The following is an 18,241-nucleotide window of genomic DNA, read 5'->3' on the forward strand; positions in this document are numbered from 1 at the left end:
TCTAACTAAATTGCAGCCTTGCATGAAAAATAAAAAGGGGCAATTAGGATGGAAATGACCCTGATGGACCCTGTGTTCCTTGTATCCTAAACTAATTTCTCTGTGAATGTCAAAATGATTTTTTATTATTATTATTCTTCACTGATATCCTGATGAACAGTATAAACAGTATAAAAGGTTCAAACTTGAGAAACTAAATAAGTTTCCATAATCATCCCATGACTAAGCTCTTAAAGTCAGGCTTAAATCTGGGTTTTTGCTCATGGATTTAATATTTGTGTTTTGCTTTAAGAATGACTCGGGTTTGGGTTTTGATTAGATTTCATGTTTGTTTGGATGCTTTTAGTTCCTGCATAACATGTTCTGTTTTGAGAATAATTGCCACACACAGCATGATTTAAAAAATAATAATTTAACGCTTAAATGTGTCACAATATGAACTTGATATTAGAAAATCGATTGATGTATACTAGATGGTTAACTTATGGCTGCTTACTTTCATATTGGTAAGAGATGCAGAGAAGGATGAAGAGAATGAGACAGACATGAAAAACAGGCAACAACAAGACATCTGTTGTTGCAGCAGCAGTAGTTACACCACAGCACTTTGCCAGAAAGTGGCATACACTGTTTTACATTTATGGCAGGTTTTTTTTGTTTTTGGTTGTGAGAGTGCTACATTGGCAAACAGCCAGCCTGTCTCACTGCTAAGAGTCCTTCATGATAAAACAGTACAGTGTGACTCAGTGAGACTTTAAGTTTTGGTTTCTGCTCATGTATCTTGTTCCTTATCCATTAATCATCAAAATCTCCCATTCGTTGTCTTAAGTTCCCTGTTGTTACCATCGTTTCTATGAGCTGTGGTCTTTAAACCAGTTCACCTAACAAGTGCTTGTTTGACCCTAACTGCGGTGAACAGTTTGCTGAACTATTAACATAAATAAAAGGCTTCTGCAACTTTTTAACCGCATTTATGACTGGTTGTCTGCTGGGGGCATTAGCATGTAATTTTCTCTAAATTCTCATATTTCGAAACATACAGTTCAAATAAATTGTGTTTTTCTTGCTTGGAGAATAATGATAAAGTATAATCTTCCTTAAAATTGATGGAGGCCAGAAAGCAACTGCAAAGGGAGCAAAGACTGTCCCACAACCAGCATAAGCAGCCCAAATACTGATCCGATCGTGTTGTGGAATGATTTTTAACAAGATCTACATGCAAGAAAATAAACGTTCCTTCCTTTGATAGAAATATTTTAAACTACTTTAAATAATTAACTGATCTCACTGTACTTTGTGATAACCAGGATGTAGACAAAGCTTTATCATGGCTCTCTGCCGAGTCTGACATTTTAATGTTATATTTATTCCGCAATATTTCTATGTGTTTAACCATTTCAATTCAAATTTATGCTTTGCTCTTTTTTAGAACAATTTCCCTATGAATTCAGATTACAAGGCTTTTCTTCTGTATATATTTATTCAGTCCTGGCTCCAGCTCATACTCCAGACACATGGCTGAGATCATTTACAGATTTCCAATAAGCCAGGCTCAGATGCCTTTGCTTCATTTTGATTTTCACCTCAGCGTAACAACAATAATCACTGGGGTTTGGATCCAATCTGTGTTTGAGCATTTTCACAGATGCACGGGGCATCACACTCTGGTCTCTGCGTCTATTTTTACACGCATGTTTGAGGAGTCGAGGCAGAGCGCCAGCGTCACTGTGACTCAGAAAGCTCACGAGACGCCTCGCTCCTAAAGCTGTTAGACGAATCACGACAAATATTGCACGTCAGCTGACACCCAGTAAAGCAAGAAGGGCTGATGAGACACTTGTTAAGTTTGTAACTGGGAGTAAAGTTTTTTTTCTTTTTTTCAAGGATTAGTAAGAATGAAAAAAGTAGAGAAGAGAAATGAGAGCATCAGCTGCATTTCTATCTGATGTCACAAGTAAGTCACTTCTGTATGTAAAAGAAATTGTAAATGTTTTACTATGATAAAACATTAAGTGGATAATAATTAGGTTAAATGACTTATCTGCTTTCTATGTAAAGAACCAACAAAGCATTTTCAGTAATAAATACTTAAATTATCCTCAGCATTACAGGGCTTTTTAGGAAAGACTTTTCAGATGGACAAGCTGTGAAATTGTTGAGGGTGAAGCTGGAAACTTCCCACAGTTACTGAAAATGCAGGAAAGATAGGAAGTAAGTCAGATAGGAGCACTAAGAATAGCCAACCAAAAATAAGTCAGACATTTCCCCCCAGGAGCTGCTGAAAAGGCAAAGAAAAACCACAAAACCATAAAATTTCTCAAAAAAGATTGAAAAATGTCTGTTAAGTTATGAAGCCGAACCTGCTAATATAAATGTATTCTTGAGTTAATAATTAATCATGCCATCATTTTGTTTGATGAGAGTCAGAAATGTATATAGTCAATAGGATTACAACATCTGCAGATTTGATCCAAAATATAAATATATAAACATAAAAAGTAGACCTCTGATATCATTATAGTACTATTAATACAATAGACGTCAAACTTTAAGTGATTTCCACCACATGTAATGAGCAATTTCTAGCATTTTATACATAAAAACAAATGATTACAATACATTTTATTTCTCATGTCCAGAGCATAATGATAAAGTAAAGTTTTCTTGCAAACTGAGTGGAAAGTGGAGCAGCACCCATCACATTTCCTGTAGAGGTGGGCGTTATAACATTATTAGGTCATGAATGTTTAGAACAGGCTGACGATTCATGTTCAGACATATCAGTTCAGTTTGTCTTTGAGCTTCATGAACAACTTTTTGCGTGTTAATACTGTAGTAGTTACTTGTTTCAATAATTTTCTATGGCAGTAGAATAGCATTTAGCTTGTATGTATAAAACTTCAACAAAAAGCTGAAGTATCATGACGTCCTGTGGTATGGAGGTGTAGCGGTATGGAAATGGTCAAAAACAAAAACACAGTAAGCTCTTTCTTGGAGATGGACATGTTCCTGATGAGACCAATCCTGTTTTTTAACTTATAAAAATTAGCAAGAAAGCAGCACTGTTGGTATTTTTGTGCATATCTAAGCTGTGGCTTGATAGTATCTTTACGTCCCAGCCTTAAAGTTCAAGCCTTTTCCTTATCAGCCCAGTCAGCTGACTTCCTCCCCCAAAAATTGGTTATAACTCTTCTCCTCTTTGACAAGTTGTCTACTTATTCTTTATTTCCTTCACAATAATAAAAAAAACACCTCTGCATTGCATGTTTGGATTAAGCCAAAAATAGCAACAACAAAGAAATAAATAAAAAATAAAGGGTGTAATTGAAATCCTTTAATGGTTCTACCTTGGAAAGAATAATTAGTGTTTTCAGTCATGGTTAGTAGTGATTTTGTCATTTATTTCTCACCAATTCTTTGCTGATGTTTAGTGGGATGCATGGTGTCAAAGTCTAGCGTCAGTGTGTCAGCACATGAGATACCTCCACAGGCACACTTCAGCTGCCCAGTAACAGTTTTGTAACGCTGACTTTCAGTGGCTGGAAGAGGATGCTGTTGCTTGGATACCCTCCTCCCGTGTCTTTCCATCTTCATTTCTTCACTTTCCTTTCCACTTCCGTATTTTGTTGCATTGGAGCGAATATCAAATTTAAAAGGCTTCTTAAAATGAACATCTGTAGCAAAAAGAATCAAAAATACCTTTCATGTGAGAATTTCTACAGCAACAGGTCACTGGGACTCTTTTCACACTTATTTTCTTGTTTTTGTTGTTTACTGTTGTTTTGTCCTCCCAGCAGCCAATCTGAAGTGCAACCCTGTTTTATCTCATGGCCCCTATAGGCTTGTAGGAGCATTTTGTTTGCTCTTTTTATTTAACTTCTCATCATTCATTTGTTCCTGAGTGACCCTGCTGGATAAAACTGCCAACACAACATCGATCTGTCCAGCTCCACTTACCTCCTCCTCACCGTGCTGTTTCTCAAGCATCTTACTGTCTGTATAACATAATCTTCTCCTTCAGTGATCAGCTTTCTTGCTTATCACTTCCTCTTGGTGCATTCTTTTCTCTGCTCTGTTCTTCTTTCTTTAAGCTGCCTTCTGCACATAACCAGGTGAGAGGAAAGTACCCACACAAAGCATTAGATAAAAGTCAGCCAGATTTTAACCAACAACCCGCACAGCTCTCATAATAGATGCAATGTGCCGTTTATAGTAGGACTGACCCTGTTTATACAATCATTTCTCAGAGCCTCAGAGAAATGAGCCTCAGAGAAATAGACACATTTTTTTTGTCTATTTCTGCATCTTTTTGCGCTACAGCTTATCCCAGATAAGGCACAGGCTGTTTATTATTGCCTCCTCTCAGACCCAAAACTTATAAATCAGCAGGTTGATTATGTTTGATTACTTTATACTATTGGTTTTATATTGCAAAATTATCTGTTTGTTAATTGAGTGTAACCTACAGGTGAAGAAGGGAGCAGTGTTTGTACTGATAGGCTCTATATCATTGGTGCCAAACTCCAACTTTTAGATGTGTCTGCAGAAATTTATTGGTGTTAATTCAGCCGTTAGATTCAGCTGAATTAGTCCAGGGATAAGTCGAAAATTATCGGTTCTCTACAGTAGGACTGTAGTTTAAAACCCCTCCTCTTTTAGGTAAGAATTGGTAACTTAAAAAAATAATCACCTCTATTTCTATTGTTTTTATCAGTCTGTGTTGTTACTTTACTATAATTGAATTTTGTCATCATCCACAAAGCTGAGCTCCTTAACTTCAGTGTTTCACTCCTTTCGAGTACATGATCCTCGCTACCATCATTGCCAACTGCATTGTCTTGGCTCTGGAGCAGCACCTCCCTGGTGAGGACAAAACCCCCATGTCCAAGAGACTGGTGAGACACTCAGACATGAAAACTAAAACACAGACAGAAATCACAAGCGTGCTGCTTTTACGTTTGAGTTCTTTATGCTTGTCTGACTTTGTTTCACACCAACAGGAGAAAACAGAGCCTTACTTCATAGGGATGTTCTGTTTTGAGGCTGGGATAAAGATCATCGCTCTGGGCTTTGTGTTTCATAAAGGGTCCTACCTCAGGAACGGCTGGAACGTCATGGATTTTATTGTAGTCCTCAGCGGGTGAGTCCATTATCATGCTTGTACAAATGTGTGGTCGATGAAATGGGATTAGCATTTTGAACTGAACTGAATAATTGTTCTGAGAGATGTTATGAACGAATAGAACAACTCATTCTTTGACTTTTATTTAACTGCCTGTTGTAAGGTTTAGCATCAGCTTACATATTTATGGGTTTCCTGCAGGTATTTGTTGATCTGAAACATTTGAATTCACTTCAGTCATATTTTAAGCAAACTTTGTTGCATTCATCCAATTTTTCAATGCTCTCACGGAGCTGAATTTATTAAATTTTATTCTGTCAGTAAATTCTGACAGAATTTACCTTCATCAACCTTCACTTGATGAAGGTTTGTTTAGCTTAAGATCAGGGCCAAAAGCAGTGCAGTGAGTGCTTTACTGTCACAAGGCTACTAGTACAAAGAAGGTGATTGTGACATAACAAAGTAAACTTTCATAAAAACTTTATCAGCGTGGCAGCACCATGACCGGGAGCAATACTGACATAAAACAATAGCAGGTAAGATGATTAAAGACAAACAACACAATGAGGAATATTTATTTGTGTGTAACTGAGAAGCAGACTCTGTTTGTCATGATATTTGGATTTTTGCTTTCTTTTGTCTTGGTGTTTTGATAATTTTCTTAGTGTTCATTTACGTTCGCTATGTTTTACTATATTAGTTCATATTTGCGTTTAGTTTGTTAGTCTGTTCTTCTAATCTGTTCCTTGTACATTTGAACTTAATTCTCTTAGATTATTGTCAGACCTTTTGTTCTGTATACCTTGGAGTCTTACTTGAACTCTCTTTGTGTTAATTCATCTATTCCCTCAGGTTCCCGCTGTCTCTTTGTCACAGCTGTACCACATTTCCTCTGATTAGTTAGTTTGTCAATTTCCACACTGCCTCTGTATTTAAGCTCCTGGGTTTTCCTTGTTCATTGTTAGATTATTCTGCCCTATTGCCTGTTTCTTGTTCCAATCTCCCTGTCCTGTTTAAGTTATGCAGAACTCGAGGTTTTATTTCATTTTATTTTTAGTAAGAACTGCAAAATACCCTTTTAAAGACAGTTGTAATTTGTTATGGTTTCATTCTCTCTTAGCAGACTATAGCAGTCCAGGTACAAGTGCTTACCTTTAACAGGCTGTTCTCTTACAGAACATTTTACGTCTCTTACTTTGTTAGGAGCGCTATGTGTGTCACCAGTGGAGCAGAAAGTGGAAATGTGTTTGACTGCGAAAGGACTCACTTGATGAGAGAACAAATTAACCTTGACACATGTCTCTCTTTCTCTCTCTGTTTCTCACGTGCACACTGCTGTACATGTGCACAGATGAAATATTAATCAGTTCACGGCTCATAAGTACAACAGGAGGCAGAAAGGGTTCTTAGTGAATTCTACATGATTTTGGCTCTTTAATTATTGATGAGTCGAGCGAGGCCTTCTTAATGATTCTCTGCTCACTGCTGGGTAGAGAAGGGATATTAGGTGTTTAGAAAAACGACGAGAGGACGATGGCTCAGGGTTCCTGTAGATCAGCTGATGCTGATGTCACACATGCTGATGAGGACAGTCAATCCCAGACTAAATTAGCAGCCTTATTAAAATACAGGTGCATGCTAATGCATTTCTAATATCACCTGCCTGAATGAGAACCAGGAAGAGAAAGAGAAATAACTTTATCATTCTTTATTTATTTTCATTTGAGGACTGGGAATGGGGTTGTATTTTGTGGTTCCCTGAAAGATCATCCAGTGGTCACTTTTCACTTTCCCCAATTTTTTTTAATTGTTAATTGAAGTCGCAATGAAAGACATGATTTCAAAAACAATGAGCTCCCAAATGTGTCTGTTCCACTCTCATCTGTTCATGATCTGAATTTTAACAACCAATTTTGAATTAGGCAGTAGACGTGCTTGATCTGAATAACACAGCCTTCCAGGTTTCTTCTTAATATTCAGCATGATGAAGTGAGCTCCTGATAGATTGCTCTCTAAATTATCATTTTGGCCTCAGTAAGGATAGATGAATGCAGACGGTCCATCTCTTTCTTTCTCCCACGCTTAGTTCATTCAACATTGACGCACATGGAAACATATGAGCCGTCATTCAAGGTTTGTAATTTTAGTAGAGTGATTTGTTAGATTAGATGAAAAGCGTTGATAGCATTAGATACATAATCGGAGCTGTTGATCACTTAGTAATGGGGAAACCTTGACCAGCCTCCCACACATCAAATGAACTGCTCTCATCGTGGAACAACTTTACTTTAGCGTATTATTTATCTTGATTATAAAACAATGCAATCAAGTTTTTTAAAAAAAGTCTTGTTCCTAATGCTGAAATCTCTTTTTTTTATTATTCTAGATTCAGTTTTCCAATATTCATATTTTACAAAAAAAATTTCGGATTTAGATTTTTAGAGAAACGTTTTTAAAAGTTCATAATGTGTATTTCTGCTGAGATCATTTGGCAATTATTGCAGCTATGAGACAATAGTTACTGTGAGCTGAATTAGGTCTCACATTGGAAAAAGTTGTTTCTGCAAGCAGTTCCTGGGTTTAAATTTTGCTCTTTTTGTTTGTTTTCCACATAGACAAGTAGATCCTCCCAATGCCTCTAACCATCCAAAAAGATCTTAGATTAATTAGCCGCTGTACATTTCCACAAGTTGTGATTGTTTGAGAAAGTATAATTGTCTCGAATTTCTTTTTTTGTTTTTATGAAAAAATCCACTTGTCCAGACCATGCCACCTTGACACTAGAAAAAAAGTATTATAAATACAGCAATAAAAATTACAAAATAAAAAATTGAGACATTCTGTGGATTTTTATAGATAAAAAACGTAACCTGTTAAGTGTCAGTGTTTTTGTGTAGCCACAATTCGCAATAACTTAATACTGGTGAATTCAGGTTACTCTCCTCACTTGCTTTTTCCCTTCTTCTGTCATGTGGCAAATAATTACAAAACTCACTCAGAACTGCCACTTTAAAATTCATTGGCCTTTCTGTTTATTAAAATCTGAAGCAATACAACAAAGCTCCAGGTGCTCATCTGGAAATCCTTTAAAGCTTTTTATTCACACAAGCGGGAAGCCTAATTTAACAGTTGTGTTGAAATCTTTGCCTGTGGAGGCTTTACTAAACTGTTAGCTCACATTACAAAAGCCTGCAAACCTTTCCTCGGTGAATACCCCTAACTCACTCCACATCATGAGCGAACATGTATAATTATGGGAAGCGTTTGCTTACTGTGTCAACGCTGGAGGCCGTGATTACCTCAGCAAGCTTCCTCAGTGTTTCAAGATGGCCTGAGAGAGTGAGTGGGAGGGAGATGTGAAAAACCAGATGGCACTTCCTCAAAGGCTGTTTTTGTGTAGTTGAGGACCGTAGAGGGATGACGGGTTTCCTCAGGTCACCGGCCTGTTACCCCTGCTAAAGATTCAAGCTGTGAGGCAGAGTCAGAAAAGAGAATCAAGCAGGTGATGAAGCAGAGCAGGAGAGAAACTGGCTCAAGAGCAGTGAAGTATGACGGCAGTTGTTGTGGGAAAAAAAACATAAGGAAAGGATGTAGTAGGAGGAAATGAGAAGGACGCCTCAGTGCGTAATCGTATGTCTTAATTGGCACCCTGGCAGTTTCACTCGCTGGCAAGCCCTCCATTAGACTGGCAACATTAGACGCGGGGCAACGCCCACTGAGGCTTTGTGTCACCATAAAGTGCCAGACACTCGGGCAAAGATTTGGTGCAAAGGGAGTTGATGAGATCAACAAGTTTCTGCTGTTTGCTGTGGTTGTTGACAACATTTTAATGAGGGAAAACGAGACATCCTTCATAGTAGTTAGCATTATTTATGTTATTTGACATGTTGGAGACATGATGGCTATATTCATGGCTCATCTTGTACCTGAAGTATTTTCTTGTATGTTTTATTTCTTTGATGACTTAATTATTTGTAATTTTAGTTTCAGAATGAATGAGTTAGGTTTAGATAAGAGCTTTTGTTTCCTGTCTCTGCAGAATAAAAGCCTCTCCACAGCATGATGCTGCCACTACTGTTATTCAGAATAGGGATTGATTGGATAACATGGTGTTGGATATCCAATACATGTGACATTTGACATAAGCTACAAGATCTCATCTAACCAGAACATCTTCTCCCACATATTTGCTTCTTCCTCAATATGAATTATTTTGACTTTATTTCAGCGCTTTTCTTCTTGTCACTCTTCGATAAACACAAGATTTGTAGAGTGCAAGACTATACATATTCTCATCTCTTCATTTTATTTATTTCAAATTTATTTGCGCAGAGACAAGACATAGAAGAATGTTACATTTAAGAAGAGATGTTGCCCTGTCAATAGGATCTCCGGGTTTTAGAAATTGATCTTTATAACTTAAAGAAACTTATTTAAAACAGTAAAATAACACTCCAGTCACATGTTGGGTTTATTCTTTGAAATTGTTAGTTTGGATTTATGTCCCATTAAGTAACAGAGAGAAGAAGGCTTTACTTTAAGACCTTTAAGATGTTTTGTATTAATCAAAACTCCTTCTGCTTTGTGATGAGTTCAGTGCTGCTGTCATCAGGCTTTATTCTGTACTTTCAGTTTGACATTGCAGACCGGAAGCCAAAGCCAACACAAGGAGCTTCTTATCAATCACAGCATCTGCAGCACTAGTCAGCAGGACATAATAACATTATATCAGAGCCATAATATAGTTTTCTTTCAGAGTTTCTTGCAGTAATCAAATTATTTCTTATAATTGTCCATATTTTCCCTGCTTTCTGTGGTTCTTTATTGTCTTTTTATGTTTTCATTAAACAAAAGGATCCTCAGCCCACTAATATATTGTGATCATAAAGCAAGGAAAAGTCTGCAACTGAGAAATATATGTTATTGGAAAATTAGGCAAATTACACAGCAAAACACAAATATAGTAGCAAACTATGAGATTTTGCACTATCAAGGTAAAGATAACAGTATATCAATCAAATATTTTTAAGGCTGCATATTTTCTTGCTGCCACTTTAAACTCAGTCTAAACTTTTACATCAGGGGTGTCAAACTTATTTTTGTTTTGCTCCTACAGCTGGTTGTGCCAGAATGAATTGATAAAATCTGTCCACAAATTGTTAAAATCTCATTGAATTCTTAAACTTAAATAACAATATTGAACATCTTTTCAGTCTCTGCAGGATTTCGTGATTCTTTTTGTGGTTTTTTGCAATAAAAATCAAAGTGTTTGTGGCTCTAATTTGAAAATATTTGCTATTTATCACTGTAACTGCGACTTTTCTGTTACTCGCTATATAGATAATTTACTACAATCTGATGCCAGTTAAGGTTGAAGTGGCTCTTTAGTACAACCAAGAAAGTTTCTGACAATTTTTGACAAAAATCTGCAATAAATTCCCAATTACGGATTAGCGTAAAAAAGTGTGGGGACTTGTTGATTTTGTGTGAATTTCTACTATAATTCTCAACAAACTGGAGGGACTGATTGATATAATTTGGCAGGACACAGATAAAATTAATAAATTATTTATGCACACTTATTGTTTAGTCTAGAATCTAGAGGGCCACATAAAAAGCTATCAGGGGCCGGATTTGGCCCACGGACCTTGAGTTTGAGATGTGATTTACATTATTTTCCATCCTTTCTCTTCAGAGTGATTACAACATCTTTTGATATGTCGGACCTGACTCCAAAAATTGAACTTGAAGATGCTGTATTTGGTGTTTTATATGTGTTCTTCTGAGTCACGTGTACAAACCAAATGTGCTACCACTCTCTTATAGCCAGCTACACCTTATGTCTGTTTGGCATTCATGCACCTGTTAGTAGTAACCAAATCAGCCTCTCTCACACACACGCCTACACACCCCCCCACACACCCCTTCAGACAGATGCACCCTCTCCGGTCTTTTTTCCCATCTGCTGTCTGATGGATTGATGAGATCAGACACAGCAGGAGTGGATATGTCCCTTCGAGCTGCTGCTGTGGTGACTGAGGACCCAGCCTCAGGTCAGGCTGTCACAGGCTCCAGTTCTCCTGCTTCTCTGGTTAGCGTCTCTACAATTAGTTTGGATCAGGAAGGATTAGTTTTTTTTTCTGATAATTTGCCAGGGGAAAATGTACCTGCAGCTTGTGTGCTGTGTTTATCTAAATCAAACAAATAGAAGAATAGTTCAAGGGCTGTTGCTTTCTGTCATATCTCTTTATCACAAGCTAAGCAAAGTTGAATGTAGGCTATGCATTTCAAAACTATACATTTCTCTTCAACATGTCCACATTAATAAAATAAATAAACATCAGGGTAATTAATTAGGATAATGGAAGTGGAAAGAAACTATAGATATTTTCTAAAATCTTTTACAAATACCCTCTGATACCACTAAATACAATCTAGTGTAACAGACTGACTTTAAAGGTAAGTAGATCAGCATGTAACCTAATCTGAGTATAAATCCAGCTGTGCTGTGAAAGTTTCATGCTTTGTGGATTCTTTTCTTAAGTAGCTACAAGGAAGCTGGCCAGACTTGATGAGAAGTTGAATGAACTAAAAATTAGTCAAACCTGGAAGAAAACCCTTCTGAGGGTTTGAGGAAGACTAAAAGTGCATCTTGAGCTACAACAGAACTGTTTACATCAAAACATTTTAATGTTAAAGTGGCCTAGTTAAAGTCTAGAGAGAACTACAATAAACAATCCGGAGCTAGGTCGGGGAGATTTCATACATATGTACAGCACATGTTTAATTTTCATTTTTAATTTACGTTTTAATTTGGAAACTTTGTGTCATTCCACTTAAGCATGCAGTACACTGAAAAAAGAAAAGAGTGGGGACCAACTTAATTAAATTGCTTCAATTGGTAACAAGTAATTCAATTAAGTTTATCTAACTTAATTTATTAAGTTCATTTAACTTGACAAATTTAAGTCAGTTTTACTCAAATCATTTAGTTTACTTCAAATAAAGAAGTGAACTAATAAAGGATCTTTCTTTTAAAGGTTTTTTTTTTTTTGCTCAGTCAGCCTGAAGCTTGCGATGTGACGTCAGACGTAGGATACAAATGCATCATTGAACTTAATTGTTTCAAGTAAAGTCAAAGTAAAAAGTTCTTTTAAGTTAAAAATTTTACTTTTAAGTAAATTCAACACAAAAAAGTAAGTTGTCATCACTAAACCAAAAGAATTAAGTGAGATTAATGTAAATAAGTCCATAACTTGAACTAAAATGCATTTTTTAGAGTGTACTTTTGTAGGGGTACTACTATATTTTAGGGGTTTATATGACCACCATGAGTAAAAAGCATGTTCAAATGTAATTAGTCAGATTGAGATCTTCTGGTTAAATGATGCATTTTAACTGTGATCTTAAATCCAAAAAATTATCATACTGATGAAAATCCACTCATCTGCGTCCCTGAACTTCCGTTTCTCCCTCATCTGTCTCTCCCCACTTGTAGCCATTGTAAAAAGACATCCTGTGATACAAAGAGTGTTTAGCGGGCCTTTTATGCAGGCTGATTAGGAAAGATGAGGTGATATGCCGAGATCAAAGTGGCCCTACTGCTTGCTGGGACTCTTGTCAAATTAAATTCTTTTTACTAGCAAAAATAACCAGCTCTGAGGGAAGATGATGGATATTTCTCAATTATGACTTTTCAATTTGTCTGCAAATTCAGTCTGAGATGAACAGGGCCTTTGTGGGAATTGAATTAATGCCTGAAGTTTATTAGTATTCAGTCTGAATCGACGGAGGTGAAACATGTAATGAGCAAAATTCAACACAATATTCTCTAGAACCAATTTATTGTTGATGCGTTTCAGCCGCGACTCAATGAAATAACAGAGTTTAGAGATGGAGATGGAGTCGAAGCAGGTTGTCTGTACACTCTTCACACCTTAAATGAGTGATGAACACCTTGAAGTTCCTACAGCAACTGTTATATAATGTGTGACGTTGTAATTTCTGATGCAATGTCAGTGACTTAATATAGGCAATAAATTATGTTTACAGTAAATTGCTGATCAAAAGTAAAATTTAAAAATGAATGCATCCATAACTAGGTCAGTTTTATGGCTACATCAATATTTCATAACAAGTTTTTCTCATAGATATGTTTATGTTTATGTTAGGAGCCTGAACTGTTTTTGAGGTTCTTTTAGTTTCTTTGTTAGATCAGTCTTGTTTGTGTTTTACTTTAGTTCAATCCTTCCTTAGTGATTGTAGTTTGTTTATTTCTTGTGCTTAGTTTTTTTTTTTAACTCTAGTTTAATTATGCTTTTTTAGGTCTAGAAACTCTTTAGTGTTAGATTTATTTCCTAGTCCCCTGTGTACACCCCCTCACTCCCTGTTCCACTTTCTCTCTCCTCATCCTGCCTTCTGTTTTCTCCTCACACACCTGCAACCCGTTTCTAATCATCCATCTGTTCTTTGTTCAGTAATCAACTTCCCCAGTATATATTCAACTCATTCTCAGTCACTCCTTGCTGGTTTCTCTCATCTAATCCTGTTATCTCCCTGTTGATTCCCTTCTGTTTTTGCTACTGGATTCCTGTTTTTGTTCTGCTCTGGCTCCCTTTGCTCCCTGTGTTTTTTTTGTAAAAAAAAAGGTTTTTGTTTTTTTCGTTTTTGTTATTAAACACTTAACATCATCCACGCTTCCAACTCCAGTCTGCATTTTGAGCCTTTCAGAAGAAACTCATGACAGATTGTTGACTTAGAGCCAACAGAAATGGCAGAATATTGTTTTAAAAATGTATATTCAGAACTTGTTCAATTAAAAATACAGAATATTTTCCTAATACCTTCTTTAAACCTCTCTTAACATGCATGTCTGAACATATTCCACCCTTTCTCTGTAAAATGGCTTCTTCAGTATTGATGTGAACTTGCTCATTTCCAGCAAGGAGCTTCTAATTGAATCCAGAATCATTTTCATATTTCAAATTGAGTGACCTCAAAGACTAAATGTGCAATTGTGTCAATTAGATTACAGTTAAGGTCTCCATGTTGGTGTAGCTAACTCTGTTGCCATGCAGCTAAAGGAGGTTATTTGTGCATTGTGTTTGCATGTTTTCCACATGCATGAGTGTGCTCCCTCTCTCTCTAAAAACATATATGTCAAGTTCACTGGTCTCTCTAAAGTATCCTGAGCTGTAAATCTTTTCATTGCTTGTGTCTGTTTGCCTCTGCATGGACCCATGATGGGCTGTAACCACCCTTTATTCCACTGAGTGATACCAAAGAGTTATTGTGTTTACATATAGTGGCATTTTTTTTGGAAGAGGCAGCAGTTATATTATTTAAGCTATTCAGCAAAAGTCACTTTAAAGAAACAAATAAGGTTCTTGACTGATAAAATTACCATAACAGCCTAAGTCTCATGTCCCTTTTTGGATCTATGGTACTTAAAGGAAAAGATGCTTGAGTGTTTCTGGGACTGTATTGTATGAATAAGTAGTTGAGTCGAAGCATTGGCGAGAGATGCTCTGAAGGTTGCAGGTAGTTTGAAATAGTTTCAGTGTTCTGCTCTTTAAAGTCAAGGTCAAAAGCAGAAAATGTTGGAAAACCTAAAGCAAACAACAGATTTTATAGTATTGTCATGTTTCAAGGTAACTTTTGTAAAATAACTAAGGCTTTCTGCTTTCAATGGTAAGCCTGTTAGGATTAGCCATTTTTATATCTGTGTTGATTTGAGATTTCTGATTTAATGTTTATTATCAGGTTTTTATAAATCCAGTATTGTTGACCTTCATGTTTAATCTGGCAAGTTATTTTTTTTCTGATTTTGATGTTTTGTACCTCAGGGCCATTGCAGCTCCATCTTTTTCAAGGCTCTGTACTAGAAAGCAGATTAAAAAACATACTTAATAATAATTTTATGACAATATTTTTCAGGATTTATTGTGAAAATGATAAAGATGATTTAAGAAGTAAAAGACTGCTACTGGTAACAGATCATAGAAAACTCCATAATGTACCCATTGTGCAAAAGCAAGCTCAGTACACAGGTTACATTGCGTTGTGCATTTGTTCTGCTAAAGCACACAATAAGTGCAGTCACCAATAGTTTCACATATTTTGATATTTATTGATTCTAAGTATGGATAATAAAAAAAATATGTTGTTTACATATGGAAGTATCACTGTTTATTGTTTTGATAAATCAGAGCTGTTCTCATAACACAAACAGGTGGCTCTGACACTCTGCTGGTAACCAGTTTGTGGAAAACATGTTCAAATCTACGCCTGTTGTTTTAATGAACTGCATGATTTGATTGTATGCAGCACGCTGAATATCAATGTAGATTTGTGTGCACAAACGGAGAGCGGGAGAGAATAAATGAAGGATCAGGGGGAGTTAAAAAAGGACAGAGTACACTGTGGGAGGCAGAGAAGCTTATATTAACTAAATCGACCAGAGCAGTGCTGTAGGAGGTTCCTCCACACAATTCCTTATTCTGTCAAGACAATCAGCAACACACACACACACAACATATACTGGTATGCTTGCACTATTATTGCTTGACTCAACAATAAATATGTTCTCTAAAAATATTTAAACCTGCAACAGAACAACAAACATGGAATCTACTGCCTAAATGACAATATGAACTGAGTCTCTTCTTGGCCTTTACTAACTGTGAAGAAAAAGAATAACTACTGTAGACAGAGGCAGAAGTCCTGCTGGACAGATGTTCTTAGAATTGGATAAATGTTCTGTTTGGTGTGTCGAGAGCCTAATAGAGTAACAAAACATCAACAGAAGAAAAGTCAACATGAGATTGATTCCAAACTAAGAAGAGAAACTCATAGACAGAAATGGCCAAATTAACCAAGCTAAATCAGAAAACTACAAATGAACTTAACTAGATAACAGAATAAATACAAAGCCCAACAAAGCATGACACTAGTTCTTTAACATGTTATGTCATTTTATTTACTGGTATATTATACTTTGATAATTAATGTCCTTTAGTTGCTCTGAAGAAGTACATTTAGCAAACAAAAATAGGTTAGCATCAACACAAATTCAGTACGGCAGTGTAATCCAAAATGAATGCCCAGCTTATTCTGATTGTGTCCATTTTAGTTTTCAGTGTTCTTGTTCCCAATACGCTTCGTTTAAGAAGCTGATTCTGTGGCATGCATTGTTTAGGTTTTAGTGCACTGGTGTACACAAAATAAAAGTAAAGCAGAGAAGAACAGTTATGCAATATGCATAACATTTAATTTTCCCACCCATTTTTGTTTATTGCTAAAAAATGAAAACAATTTTAACTTTCTTACCCAAATCACTTATTTTTTCTGAGAAACCAGTTTGTACAAAGTCATATAACATTGTTTTGCACCAGTAATTATTATTTGTTTTGCATTATGTTTTGAGTTAAAGTTGTAGTGCAACATGCAGTTCATCTCATGGGACCTGATAAAGAAGCAGCCCTCTTTCCATGCTCTTTTTGCACTCACAGTTGTTCCGAGATACTCTGAATTTTTCCGAAGAAATGCTTCTAAATAACATAATATGGTAAAAGTTTATCTGCTCTAAAAGGCACTGAAAGCCAGTTAGATTTCTAGAAAAAAAAGTCCTATAGAAACAAAGTTTAAAAAAAAAAATCTCAGCTTGTTGCACAAATATTGTCTGATGTTTGTATTGTGCTTGATGACTAGTTGTTACCTACCTGAAGACTTTGAACAAGCATAATTTACTCAGACCATTTGTACAGTCACTTTTTTCAAGCTGTTTAGTTTTTAGATGTTTTTTTTCCTACTGTTTATTAGTGAAATCATATTTGTTTCCAAAACATGGTGTTGTTTATTACCGAGAGATACTTGCAGTGCTAACAACGTAAGATGAGTAGGTAAATTTGTTCCATTGATCAGGTGTGCTCCTATTAATAAATGTGTGGCTGGACGGTGACATGGAGCATAAGTCACAACGTTGTCAGTATCGGGCTCTGACGGCTGTCACAGCAGATTTGTCAGGCGGTGTGAAGCTGTCGCCTCAGCAGGGTTTATCATCAGTACTCACTTATCATGGCTGACACCTCCAAGCAGGGCATCATCTGTTTGACAGCGCCCTCTGAATAAAAGTGACTTTATTAACTTGTGAAAAACCTGTTGGATATGTTGAATATGAGATCAATTAAAGTGAACGCTATCTGGTTGGTCGGCCCAACCTTCAGAAGTGGATCCCAACTCTGACTCTTTCACATACTTCTGTACGTACGTTAAGAAAATTCCCAGGTATTTGATACTCATTATTCCCCAGTTATCCTAAAATATCAGCGCTTTATACTCCGTCCACATTTTGTGCTTTCAAATAAGGGATAAGAGTTTCTAATTCTACATTATTTTTATGCGTACCATTCATAAATGGTGCGATCTCTGTTTATTGTAGCCCCATAGTGGCTTTTTGTGCACTGCATTCATAAAGCATATTTCACAAAATATATGTAGGTTCAAATGTATTCAACATTTGAACAACATGTCCTGCAGAGGGAGGAAATTTGTGCAGATTGCTTTGTTTCCAGCTGTTCTCCCTTTCACTCAAACAGCAGCTAGAAACATGCAAACTGTTAAGACTTTTACCGCTTTTGCGGTAAAACCAGAGACAGAGATAATTTCTTCCCATAGGTTGCCTCTTTGATTAACACAATAAACACTTCGTAGCTAGATTAGTCAGTTACTCAAATGTGAAATAAAAATATGTATATTTGCACTATTGTGATCAATATCTCTTTCTATTTGATTGTTCCTTTTTCATTTTGTTTGTATTTGCTTAAAAATAATGCCTGCAAGACATAACATGGATAAGTAGGAATAAATTATGACATTTTTACCTGCTAGTGACAGACATAAACACATCCTTAATATAACAACAACTCCACAAAATGTTTTAAAACACGAGATGTTTGAGTTTACAAGACTCCAGTGTTTAAAAGCAAAAAGCTGTTTGAGCAAAATATGTCTGAAAGAGGATGTTTACTCATTTAGGTGAGGAGCTGATATCTGTTGCGCTGAAATATTCTGGAAAACTCAAAATGCATAAAAGAGAAACTACAGCAACATCATAGACTA

The 18,241-nt window shown here is 36.2% G+C and overlaps 1 protein-coding gene across 8 annotated transcripts in view; it reads left to right on the forward strand.

Annotated features, from left to right (window-relative positions):
- The window catches only part of cacna1ea (calcium channel, voltage-dependent, R type, alpha 1E subunit a), a 108,052-nt gene that overhangs the window by 44,854 nt on the left and 44,957 nt on the right, over nt 1-18,241 (forward strand). For all 8 annotated transcript variants that reach the window (XR_004340368.1, XR_004340367.1, XM_032571223.1 and 5 more), the window contains 2 exons: nt 4,790-4,895; nt 5,001-5,140. Coding sequence is in view for 6 of the 8 variants with exons in the window: in XM_032571223.1 (XP_032427114.1) it covers nt 4,790-4,895; nt 5,001-5,140 (246 nt within the window). In the remaining 2 variants the exon portion in view is untranslated. The remainder of the gene's footprint in view (nt 1-4,789; nt 4,896-5,000; nt 5,141-18,241) is intronic.

Source organism: Xiphophorus hellerii, chromosome 9, assembly GCF_003331165.1.
Source record: "Xiphophorus hellerii strain 12219 chromosome 9, Xiphophorus_hellerii-4.1, whole genome shotgun sequence".
NCBI lineage: Eukaryota > Metazoa > Chordata > Actinopteri > Cyprinodontiformes > Poeciliidae > Xiphophorus > Xiphophorus hellerii.